The sequence below is a fragment of the Poecile atricapillus genome, chromosome 1 (genome assembly GCF_030490865.1).
Source record: "Poecile atricapillus isolate bPoeAtr1 chromosome 1, bPoeAtr1.hap1, whole genome shotgun sequence".
NCBI classification, from domain to species: domain Eukaryota; kingdom Metazoa; phylum Chordata; class Aves; order Passeriformes; family Paridae; genus Poecile; species Poecile atricapillus.
Window position 1 is genome coordinate 90,370,278 of NC_081249.1, and position 13,320 is coordinate 90,383,597.

General features: G+C 35.6%; 1 protein-coding gene across 5 annotated transcripts in view; it reads right to left on the reverse strand.

The window, feature by feature from the left end:
• Positions 1-13,320, reverse strand: part of STXBP5L (syntaxin binding protein 5L) — a 182,619-nt gene that overhangs the window by 49,671 nt on the left and 119,628 nt on the right. For all 5 annotated transcript variants that reach the window (XM_058857936.1, XM_058857944.1, XM_058857968.1 and 2 more), the window contains exons 15-17: positions 11,244-11,461; positions 7,867-8,039; positions 3,435-3,560 (exon numbers count right to left, since the gene is read on the reverse strand). In XM_058857936.1, the coding sequence (XP_058713919.1) occupies positions 3,435-3,560; positions 7,867-8,039; positions 11,244-11,461 (517 nt within the window). The remainder of the gene's footprint in view (positions 1-3,434; positions 3,561-7,866; positions 8,040-11,243; positions 11,462-13,320) is intronic.

Consider the following 13,320-nt stretch of genomic DNA (forward strand, 5'->3'; position numbering starts at 1 on the left):
GCTGTATTGTGGAGATACCCAAATCTGAAAGGCATTTATAAAATTTCCTTCCAACTCTGTCAGCAGAGATTCCTGTTAAAACAGTCTCTACACCTCTGAAATGCTTCTGCAAATGCATTTTGATGGTTTGATTTATGGGCAAGATCTCTCTTCTTCTGTATCAGACTGCAATTTTAAATTCCAGACAGAAAGCATTGCAGGTACAGCCACAAAGAAACTCAAAAATCCAAACCATGTTCAATCATATTCAGAATCACTTGCTATCAGGTTCAGTCACTTTATGTAAAAAGTGATTGAAATAGTTAGTTGAAATCACTGCAAAATATTTAAGCACTTAGTTCACACTAAAAGTGAGCTGTGCACTCACCTCCACCTGACTCTTCCTAATGTATCTCTAAAATACCTGAAAGGAATTTGTGTGTGGAAAAACAACAATGCAAAATAAAAAAAGCATCTCATTACTAGAGGTAATAGCTAGAAAATTTTCTTCTGTCCTATCTTTTCTTACACTGCTTCTACTATTAAAAAGAGAGTTCCATATAGCAAATAAAAAATTAATATTTAGAGAAAAATGAAATTATTTTTCCTCAATTGTCAAACTAACAAATTAAGGCACCATCTTCAACAGTGGCTTGAATTCTACTGGTTGTTACTACACTGTGTTTACCACCCTTGTCTCAACGCTGACTGCAGTACAGCACCTATGGAAATACTATGGATGCACTCTGATTTTTCTCCACTGATGTTTTCTTTCCCTGACTGCTGTCTTTCAGGAGCTGTACTGTGACCAGTACAGCTTAATGTCTTTACCAGTGACAGAGGGAAGAGAATCAAGGGCACCCTCAGTAAATTTCCAGACAACAACAGGCTGAGATGTGCCTGAGGGACAAGTGCCATCCAGAAGGACCTGGACAAGCTTGAGAAAAGGCCTCATGTGAATGGGGGTAATGGTTTTAGATTAAAAGAAGGTTGATTGCATGTGCTTGTAAGTACCTGCATTCTGGGTGGAGAAAAAAAGAAAAGGAATAAAAATGGCAAGTGTCAATCTCATCTATTAATACTTTAGGGAAAAAAAATAGCCATTTGCACTTTGAAAATGCACCTGAGATTTATTAATTTTGGAAAACAAAAGTCATAAGAAGAGCTAGTGATCGTTCATACCCCTGGTCAGCAATTTAACAAAACGTATGATTTCCTGGTCTGGATTTTTCTAAACTCCTCTAATTTAACACACAATATTATATTCTAATATTTCTTTTACCATAACAAATTGGTTTAAAAAATAATCTGAAATTGCTCATTAAGAACACTTCTGATTACTATTAACAAGGCATAAGATAAATTGCTAACAACCAAGTCCTTATGAAATCAAATACAAATAAATTTCTCAGTTTTGAGCAATGAACAGAATCAGTTGCTAGGTGATGTCCTATTCTGATGGTATCTTTCATAGAAATGTCATAAAACCCTTACCAGAGATTTCATGACAATTAATATGCAGATTAGCTGAAAACTGTTAGCCCATGAGCCAGTAACAAATTTTCTGTAACTGCCTTTAGTCCAACAGAACCTACTTCAAAACAAATTTATTATTTGTATTTAACCTTGTTCCTCAAGGTTAACCTAGTTCTTCAGTTGTAATTGAAGCATTTTGTAAAATTTTGTTTTCTACTTTCATAATATGAAGAAGTTTTTGATGATTCATTTCAACATAAATAAAACAGGAGTTAATATTTTTAATTTGGAGCCTTGGTACTGTTAAAACTAAATACATTAAATAAAATTTTGCAGTGTCTGAAGTCTTTCATCTTTGCTGGGAATAAACACTTTTTTTTTGCATTTCACTTTTTTCCTGTTTCATGGCTGCAGCAAAACAGTTCCAGAAATCAAAATAATTAAAAGAATACTTGAAACAGACTCTCCGGAACACACACCATTTTTTCTTTGACCTAGTTAAACTGACTTGTATAGAAAGAAAAATTAGGCAAAAGATGACCCAAATATCTCTACAATTTAGCATGGCAAAAATTACATGTACTCAGGCTTCATGCTGAAGTGGAACAGGTTTTTCCACATTGTGAAGACAGATAACAGGTGACAAAGCAGTAAGCAAAATTTCTGATGAAAGAAAGGACTGTGTTTTTCATAGGCCTGACGAAAAAGTTATGAGAGACAAGAGAAAGGAAGACAGAAGAGAGTCTGCAGAAAAAATATAAGAAGAAAGACCTTTCTTGGGTAGATTTTGTAGGAAAGCTAAATTTAGGTTATCAGCCTACTTTATCCATACATGCATTTATTTCTGAAACACTCTTGTACTTAGCTTATGGTGTTTTAAAGGAGGCTGTCCTGTAAACTATTACTACTCCTAGCAAATGAAACAATTTAAAGCAGTTGACTGAATCAAATCAGTGGTTTAGGAAACCACTGTGACCATTAGGAGAACCACAACCTATCGGAGTAGTTTACAAGTAAGAGAATGGTGTGATTATTCAGATGCTGCCTTGAGGTCTGAGGCCTGCAAGGGAGCAAATCAGGCAAAACCTAAAAATTTGCACAAGTGATAAATGCATCAAGGTATGGTAAAGGAAAGAAACTCCTAGAATTCATTAATAGGAAATGATCTAGAAATTCAGGCTGAAAATTTGAAAAAACAGCCCTCAGAAGACAGCATTCTTGCAGAAATGTAAAAACTCTGCATTAGACTGCCAAAGACTCTAAAAAGAGTCCAGTGACTTACTGAAAATCAGCAGGAGTCAGCACCTAACACCCATTACTCCAATAGTTTTATTGGAGTAAAAACTACAGGGAAAAACCATTTTAATGTATCAGGGTGACTCTCAGTAAGAGAAAACATTAAAAATTTGCAAATAAACTGAACTTGAGGAAACAATTACACACAGTCATTTGCATTGCCATCCAGAATACAGCATTTAAATGTTCCTTATTCAATTCTCAATTTCAGGTCACAGATTCTTGTGCAAACAGACATTAGCACAGACATAAAAATGCTGCTCTCAGAAGACAATTTCCAACCAAGATATGATGTCATGATAAATGGCATTTAACAGTTAATCACTTCACCATTTTCCATTAAATGTATTTCACCTTGGTTAACCTTTCAAAATAACTTTGAAAATTACAGATTTGAAATGCAATTAGATCTTATTTGAAAGGATGGAAAGAATTATGCTAAAAGATTCAGTCTTTTAAATAGGATTAGTAAAAATATTGGCAAGAACGGCAGTTTAACATCCCATATTACAATCTCTATGTCAGTTCAAATAATTTTTCCCTTAGACTCTGATTTACAGCATCTTTTGAATACTCTGCTTTGACTTTAATTGTCTGTAGGAAATTTCAAAGTATAGTTGGAAAACATGTGATTTAGTGCAATAAACAATAAATCAATGCAACCTTAATTGTGAGAAACTTACAGTCCATAAGCAGAGTTTACAGCAAGGCTGGTAATCTGTTGTGGAGGCTCACCATCCACCCACACCAACTGGATAACGAGATCTGCCTGGTAACCAGGAGGCATCCGCACAGGTCGAGCCTTAACGCTAAGAAGAAGAGGTACAAAATAAGAACAAATAAAAACACTGGGCCATGAAAAACAACTGCTTTGCATCATTATGAATTGTCAACTTGAATGGAAAATCTAAAATTCTTTCTTTTGAGACTTTGCAGAAGGACATTTCTGTGTACTTGGAATTTTTTTCTTCTGAAGTAAAGCATGACAGAAAAATGCCAAGAAGCAAGAGAAGGTAAGAAGATACACCTTTCTGTAGTGGTCCTCACCAGAGCATATTAAAAACTTAAGGATTTGACAAATCTATTTGTCCATGTAGTGAAAACAAGTCCTGTTTTATTTCTAGGAGTACAATGACCATTAATATGTGAATGAACAGTTCCTACACCAAATCTGATATAACTATTAAGTGTTATGGCAAGTTCAGTAACTTGCAAAGCAGGTAGTGAAGGTGTACATTTTAAGGGGAAGTGTAAGAGATGAACACCTCTGTATGACTGCTTTATGTGCTTCTTTGAGTGGTACAATAATGTGGGATATGCTGAAAGAAATCATTATGCAATAATAGCAATACTTTGATGCATTCATGTTAGTCATTAGTACATTCATGCTGTAGTAGTAATTTACAAGTAAAACCCACTAGTAAGTGCATTTTCACTGTACTGTTACTGGTGAGAGTGCTTGTGTGCACCCCTTTGCACACAGGCATAAAATAGGGCAGTCTATGAGAAAGTCATTCCTCATCTATTCTCTAAATGCATTTCCTGAACAGCAGCTTGGCACACTCACTGTTCTATTTCTTTTCCCAGTAGTACTCTTCAGACCTTTCATGTGTATTTGTCTGGAGCAGTAATCAGGCACTTGGCTTGGATCTTGTCGTAGGAAAGACATGACAGTGCAGTTCAGCGAGTGCTCAACCCACTACAGTTGGCAATAGCTTTGTATTGTTGTTTTCTAGCAACAGCAAACGTCTGCTCAGAGTTTTTCAATTTCTGACCTGTTCTGCTGGCACTAAAGCTTTGCCCTTTTCTTTCTTCATTTGATAAATATCCATGAGCATTTCTGAAGTGATGCTATTCATAACCTTAATGAAGCAAGCCCTGGATTACCCAGGAGTATTAGTGCTGAGAACAAAGGTGTGAACATCTGTGAACTCAAGCTGCTAAGGGAGAAGGGTCCTTTGAGACCAGGATAAACTGAAACTACAGACATGAGTTGTATACAGTAAAGATGTATTATTTTCAAAGAAACTTCACAGCAAGCAGAAGCTGAGTATTTTACAAACAGTCCTTCAGAATATGTTTGTGATGGAGCCCTTCAACTTCTAATGTCTGTGGATAAACCTTTAAGAGGCGTAGTAGAGGTGGTCTTTCCATCTTGCACCCCATTTTCAGCTTTCAACTCCTGCCCTTAAAAATGCTAGGAAAATATAGAACAGGTAAATGAAATCCAAGAACCAGGAATTAGTCTAATGCCCTTTCAGTTGAGCTTTCCATCTATATTTTCTAATGGAAAACTGATGGTGTTGGAGAACACAAGAGGCAAGCAGGCTGTTCCAACAAGTATCTGTGAAAGCAATGCATTTATACTTTCCTACTTCTAAACAAATTACCATGAGACTGACAATGTCTGCAGAATTAATTCTGATCTTCAAAACATGTTTTTTAATGTGGCATTACTTTTCCAATGTGTTTTTAATGGCATGCTGAAAAAATTGGAGAACTTGAAGTACCTCCTAAGTTTTCTTTTGGATTGCTGTCAGCTGAGAGGAAAAGAGCAAACACCTTTCCCTCTCAATATTTTTCACTGCAAATTTGAGGATCTGCTTTAATAAAAATGAATATTATTTCACAGGGATTTTCTCTAAGCATAGAATAAACTACAGGTGGTGAAAGACTATAATAATGGAGTAAAATAATTTCGGATTTCATGATTAAGGTTGTAATTTCCATGTTTCTGTGACATCTTCCTGCTCAAGAATCTTTGAGCTACTTCCCTTGTTTCCCTAACCATCCTGCTTGAACAGTAATGCAGATATTCAGGTCTGCACCTTGTTTTGGATGGCTTTTTATTTGAAGTGTTTATAATAAAAGCCTAAGCAGACTGCAGGAGTAGCAGAAGGAGCAGAAGGAATGTAGACATTACAGGCTATACTGAATTTCATTGTCGCAAAGTTTTGGTTTTTACTTTTTTTCAAAAGATATTCACAGTTCCTTATCACTTTGGAGTTACTTGAAGCTACTGTCAAAACCCTTGGTTGACCTAATTTTGGGATGATACTAGAAGTCTAGGAACAAAGACTGACATTCTGGGTACAGCTTTATGATAACAGCATTTACATCAAAAGTATTTATCTCCATAATCACAAATCCATTGGTTTCTTAGGTTATCACAGCTGCCTATTTCACTGCAAAATCTTCTGAAAGAAGCAAGAACAGTATTTACTCTGTACTGCTGCCTGCCTCTCTTGGTAACAGTTACTTTTGATTTCAGAAAAATGCCAAGTTTTCTTTACTTCAGTCCCTCCATCTACTTTCTTCCTAGTAGCTATTCACAGACACAAACACATTCAGTCATTCTGACTTCTGGCTAGAAAAAATTATGTAGTGTGGAGTGCCATTCATTTGCTGTAACAATGTTGAAAAGCAGATATGAAAATAAACATAATGGAGCCAGTTAAGCATGTATGTAAAAATTTATGTGCATTATCAATAGTTCAAGCTGTGCACTCACCCTCCATGTGCAGGTGGCTGCAGTTTTACATTAATATTGCTCTATTTTACATTCTGTCCTACTGCCCACCTGAATGACTTGCATGTAATGTCAACAGCATCACCCTGGTCTTCACAGTTTTTTTCTGTGTTTTCAGCACTACTTTCATTTTACCACCATAATTCTGCTTAGATCAGGATTTCTTAGACAGACAAGCCTCTGGACCAAACCAAAGTTTGGGAGAAAAGCGTGGATATTTGTATGTCTTTTCTGAGAAGGATAATAGTATATATAAGTATACTTTTTATCTAAATGTAGCAGAGTGCCAGTAGTTCTAGTGGCATAATTAATCTGACTTCGAAAAATCTCTTCTCAGTCAAAATAAGATTACAGTTACCTTGTGTAAAATTGGAAAAAAAATCTATTAGCCAGCTTAATGTGAGATTATTTGAGTTAAGAAAACTCTCAAAAAAAACTAACGAGCTGAACTTCTGTGGTTCATTACAACTTTTCTGCCTCCAACATCAACAATTCCTCTCTCCCAGACAAAATCAAGTAAGAATTTCTTAAGCAAAAATCTTAGCCAGTGAAATGATGAAATTCTTCCTGACATCAATGTCATAAATAGATTTCACGTTTGGATTTTTTTGGTAACTGGTTTCTGCCTCTTCTGTTGATTTTCATAGCTCAAATTAATGATTAAACTGAGGTCTGAAGTTCAACTGTCTGACTGAATGAGGTGGACAAATGAGCAGAATGCCAAAAGATACTGTTAATTTTACAAGGACAATATCACAATATTGCTTTTAAATGCCATTTTCAGGAGCCAAGCAGCCCAAAGTATCTGCAAAATCAGGAAATTTCATTTTAACTGCTTTTGAAATAACAGAGGCATTTAAAAGATTTAAAAATAATTAGACCCAAATAATAATGAAGTCATCAGAATGAGAGCAATTGTTGTCAGCAATGCACTCTAATTGCTGGAAAATTACAGTTTATAGAGTTTTGTACAGAATTATTGTTTTAAACTATTCAAATCCATAATTATCCGCCTTATTAATAAGAACATATTAATCTACTCCAAAACAGTGACAATGTACTCTAGCAGAAAACAATTTGCTTCTTTCTAAAGATTAAACAAATATACACTTCCACACAGTGTGACTGTTTCATAACCGTATATTTTAAAGATTGTTTCATAAGTACGAACACAGTTTAATGTACTTAAATGATACCTTAAACATCATAAAACACATACAGTTCTTACATAAAAAAAATAAAAATTAAGTGTTAAATTAATCAAGGAGAGAAAGCTTTGCATATGCTGGCTTTTATGGAAGTTTCATCATGAACTATCCTCAGAAATTCCTTGAAGATTTACTCCTAGGTCACACTGAAAATGACAGTCAAACCTTTACTGTAACAATTTATAATCTTCACAATTACTTTTATCCTTTTAAAATCTCTTGTTGATTGCTTTAATTACTTTGTTTCTTATTCTGTTTTTTTCTCATTTTGTGTCACTTACATACAACTAATCTCTTTTTCTTGGGAATCGATGGATTGACTAACAGATAAGAATGTTTTTTAGAAAGATCAATATTTAAACAATGACATAGACTTACCTAAGACATGGGATACTGTCCTTCATCGTTCCTTCACATGTTACAGTGTTGGTACTGCCTGAAAGGCTCTTTAAAGAAGGAAGCTGGGAGGAGGCATCTGGAAATGGAGGATTTGTTTCTGGTTCAGGAGTAATGATGTCTTCTACTTCGCATTGAAGTCGTACCTCTAATGACTTAAATAAATAAAAAGCTAAGTTATCATTTCATAAGGAAAGCTGCTGAAAGTTCTGTTACTTTCAGATAAATATCAGTATGCCTTTTTAAAAAAAAATAACCCCCATTCATTATTATAATATGCATGCAAAGAATACTGTAATTTGTTATTTATACGGAGTACACAGCAACATCAGATAGGAACTAGAAGGATCAACAACTCAGCCTCATGATTACTTGTACAACAGTCTCTACCAGACAAGTTTTATCCAGGATGGATAAGCCTGACAATGTGAATAATACTGATACATGACCTTCATTTGTGCATAGGTGGGGGCCAGGAAATCAGAGACTACAGCACAGACAGCTCTGTGTTCCTTAGAATGAACACGAGTTTGGTGGATTCTAGAAAGCAAATTCAAACCAGTTACCTTTTGCTTTCCTTCTGGCCTCTCTATAAATGGAAAAAGAAGCCAAACCACCCTACAATTCTCTCCACTAATTCAGGAAATATTAACTGAAGGACTCCAGGGAAGAACTGCACAGGAAGTTCAAATCTAGTTAAATAAATACCGAACAATTCTTCCTACCTTATGAGCTGCCCAAGGAAATCCTCATTTTGAAAATAATGAAAACCAAGATGCAGCTCTCAAAGAGACAAGATCTGGGGATTACTAGCTGAACAGTACTTTCAGCGCTACTACTTTGAAAGGAATAGAAGCAATTGCAGTGTAGATACTGCAATCTCAATCTTAGTGATCTTCCATTGAGACATCATCTGTACCAGAATGAAGATTTAAAAAATAGCTAAATTTCATGAGAATCTGGAGATAAAGGTGAGTAGCACTGAAGGGTCACCTGTTCCTCAACCACTGTGCTAAAACACTCAAGGTTTCAGAAAGAAGTGATTCTGTTCAACCAGGAGAGAGAGACCTTTCTCAAAATTTCACTTTTGTTTTCTCCTTTCAACATCCATGGATCTTTGGGCCTGAATCAGTTAAAGAAACCTACAGACAACATTTGCCTTCAGACTAATGAGTGAAATATTGAGTTCAGGAAAATCTAATCTGGAAGTAATTGCAGCTGACTGAAACAATTTATAATGCTGTTTAATCTTTATGCAGGGCTGGAGCAACTGTTGAAGAGTATGTTCTGCTTGCCATGTTAGAAGTGCATCACTCTTCTTTCAACGTTTTTCTGCGTGTATTCCTTTTTCCACTAAAATTAATTTTGTTAAGTTCTAGCTGTTGCATATTTGAAGAGAGAAGGAAAAATTCAGGCTGAAAACATGATTGTGATTTTTTCTTATCTTTTTGTCCCTGCTTGCACTGGACCTTAGGAGGGTTATAGAAATGTTGAACCGATTTATTTTGACACAGAGTAAAGATATTTTTGGGGGATCTCATCACTAGGACTATTGATTCCTCCTTCCACATTCAAATGAGTGTAAACTCTTTTCCCATGTTTCTTCTCAAAAGCTTTGAAGAGGACCTTCACTGAGGAAAGACTGCTCACTGAGAAAGTGATCATGTTTAATCAATAGATCCTTTTGAGACAGGATGGACTCAGATAAGAGAATAAAAATAACAGCATCAAATGCTTTTTATATAACTGCATGGCAATGACTCCAAGGTTGGATATGAAGGAGAATTTGTCTCATGCATACTCCTTGTCTCCAAAATCTGATATGAAATGATGCAAATAATACTTCTTTTGAGGAAATCCCGGGCACAGCCTATTGCCCCTAAGGCATATTCAGCTGCAGACTTCCTCACTACACAAAGCAACCTTTGGGTAGCCCCCACACTTCCCATTTACCACAGCAAAACCATTACGACACTGACATAGGGCAGTCAAACCAATGTGGGGGCCTTAAAATGCTGGGATTTATAGACTGAACTCAAGATAAGTTCAGTCTGGCTGATAAGGAAGGACACAAAGTGCTATGTACCTCAGGCAGCAAAGAAATCCTGAGACTGGCCAGCTCAGACTCATTATAGACAAAAACACACAGCCTAGTCAGGTGCAGATCCCAACAAAAAATTCCATACTTTTGATTAAAAACCCCTCCCATCATTTAGAGCAAAGACTTGAATACAAGCAGCAAAAATGCAGAAACAAGAGAGAAGACCCATTTCAAAGATGCACAAAACCCAGGGGAATTCTGTGACTATGCCACCAAGATTGCATAATTTAATATTCAGAGAAAAATGCTTATTAATTACAGATGAAATCTGAGAAACTGTTAAATTGCACATATTATACATAACACTTTGGAAAATACCAGTAATGATGCCATTCAGCCAAAAAAGTGAAGGACAGGGAAAAAAGACATTAAATTATAGATAATAAAAGAAAGGTGCACTTGCTGTGGAACAGTGTAAGAATACTGAAATGGAGTAATTTTAGCAGCATTATACATGAGCTGGTCAGTAACGTGAAATTACTGTTCATCAGTTTTAAACCTTTCCTGAAATGATACATTCAGGCAGCTTAATAAATACCTGGTAGGGATGGAGAAAAGAGTGGAAAACAACAGAAGAACTACAGGTAATGAATATCTATACAGAATGGCACATGCTACAGGCCAAAAATAACACAGGTTTTTGCCACAGTAGAACTTTCTAAAGTGCATTAAAATAGTGTGAAGAGGAAAAGAACTATAATCAGGGAAGGTGACAAATAAGCTGGCATTTCATATAGTTTCCATCTTTAGGGAAACAACGTCAGCGTAAGCCAGAAAAAGATCAACTCTTTTTGTTTTGTTAAACCCACTGATAATTTTCAGTCTCCTTAAGAACAGAAATTAAAGAGATGAAATACTTAAGTTAAAAAGAGCATTGTGCACGTACACAATTTACATTAACTGATAAAAACATACAGCAGACAATTTTATATGCAATTTAAAAAATGTAATTATAAAATGTAATTTTAGAACAATTTAGGTAAATACAACAGAGATTACTGTATCATAAAGTCTTAAAAGCAAACCATGTCTGAAAGCTGCACTGTATGTTACTACTAATGCAAAAAGAAAGTGGAGAGTAGATTCCCAAACCCTCAGATTTTTGTCAGTAATTGAAGTAGGATCAAGATTTCCCTGGAAAGGGTCCCTAAACCTGTATTTATACTGCTTGTTATTTTTATTTAAGTACTTGAGCACAGATGAAGCAAGGCAATTTGATTTAGAAATTATAATCTAAGAGAGTGAAATGAGTACTTACTGCAATTTCAGTATTTACTTCATGTTTGCTGAACCTGTAAACAATCACATACGCAGAAACTCCTGCCACACAGAAAATTCGGCTTTCAGGACACCAGTACATCATCTGAACAGCAAAAGGATCTTCTTCCACAATCTCAGCTGTTGCTTTTCCTTCTCCCACTTTCTGTTTTTCAAAGACCTTTGATGTTTTTAGTTTATACAACATCTGTAGAGTAACTGGAATATATTAAAACATATAAAAAATACTAACATGAAGCAAATCAGTTACAAAAATTCCTCAGTTCCCACTTTCTTCTCAGTTGTGGCATAACAAGGAAACTTAGGAAATCCTAAGAGGAAAAGATGTGTATTAAACAACTGTCCAAATCAGGACAACAATACAGATACTATTCTGGTAAACATTACTGGTAAGACATGTATTTAATACTTCTCAAAAGGGTATTTGTCTGTGAAATACTTCTTAGTACTTTTTGGGGAAAGGTGCCAAAGGTGTAAATCATTGTGTCCATAATTAGGCTTATAATCAGTGCTATAGAGAGGCTCTGATAATATTGATACTTCCCTAAAGAGATGTGAAATTAAGATTTCATTTGTCTGAGGTTATGGTCTTGATAGAATGTAGAGACTGTATGGCAATTCAAGAGAAAACATTAAGAAAGCATGCTGGTGGCCTGGTCAACACAAAATTCTTCTGAATTAATGGGAGTTCAAAAATGTTTTGAATTTCTTGACTAACAAGTAGATATATATTTATACCTGTATATAAAAATCCTAATATCCAGAAGCTTTTGTCAAGATTTGAACTCAACTGCAGCAAATTCCAAAGGCAAAGGAGGGGTGACAATTCACCCCATTATGTTTCACATTCTTCCCTGTTTTTACTATAAAAGTAGTAAAACTTTTAGTTTCTCAGTGGCATTAATCAGTAGCTGCATAAGGTTAGAAAAAGTCAGTCAGGCCCAGCACCTATAAAGGTGTGCATATCCATGTAGGCAAAGCTGCTGCTAATGTCAGTGTAATTGTGGTGGCTCAGCATGGCCAGCTTGTGTAACAAGAGCAACAGGAAGATGAAAGGACAGTGCTTTAGTTATGTAACCAGATGATGAACACAGCAAAAATACATTTTTGTTTGTCAGTGCAGATATATTCCAGGAGGTTTAGCATATACAGTTTCTAATGTTTTAAAAAGTTTTAGCACATAAAGCACTTCTGAATTTTCACAAATTACAGAAAGTGCTTCTGTAATAAATACATAATTCTTCCTGCTCTCTGTGGCAAAGAAAGAGGATTCAGGTTGCTCTTAGTGCCAGTAGCAAATCTAGAGTGGCACTTCAAATCAGGCATCATGGGTCCATGCACATTATGACTGGAAGAATCATAGAATCATAGGGTACAGACTCTCTATGCTGCTCTGAATTACTGGGTCCTATCTGCACAACTAAATAAAAAACTAGCAATATCTTTTGAATAAAGATACATATGGAAAACAACTCCAGTGGCCCAGCAAGTCCCTGTCCCTCACAGATCTGTGCTTTCAGACACAAGATGACACAATTAAAAGATGTCTAAAATCAAAGTATTTTGTGCCTTCAAATAGGCACAAAAGTAGGATATTATGTTTGCTAGGGAATCTAAAATGAACTTTAAACTCCATTAAACTCCATTTACAAGGTTAACACCTTGTAAATAAAATACATAATAAAACTTTGTAATAATCAAAACCTTGTAAATAAAGAGTACCAAGTACAGTATGAGTAACACAGTACATGCCCTGAAAAGCAGGACTAGGACCAGGACATCAGAGATGCACTGAATATACTAGTAATGCTGAAGAGATTGTAAATATTCATGATCATCTCAGCTTTTAATGTTAAGAAAGTTTCCTACTGCAGCATTGATTGGCTTATGCTTATATTCCCTATGAGAGGTTCTTTTCTTTCCCCATTTCTGCCAGAGTTATAGAAGGAATAACTAGCACACTGCTTCCTGTGCAGTATATACACTAAATGCCTTGGGGTCTTCCACCAGTCTGTATTGTTTCACCCTAACTTTAGAGCCTGTATTTGCACATTCTT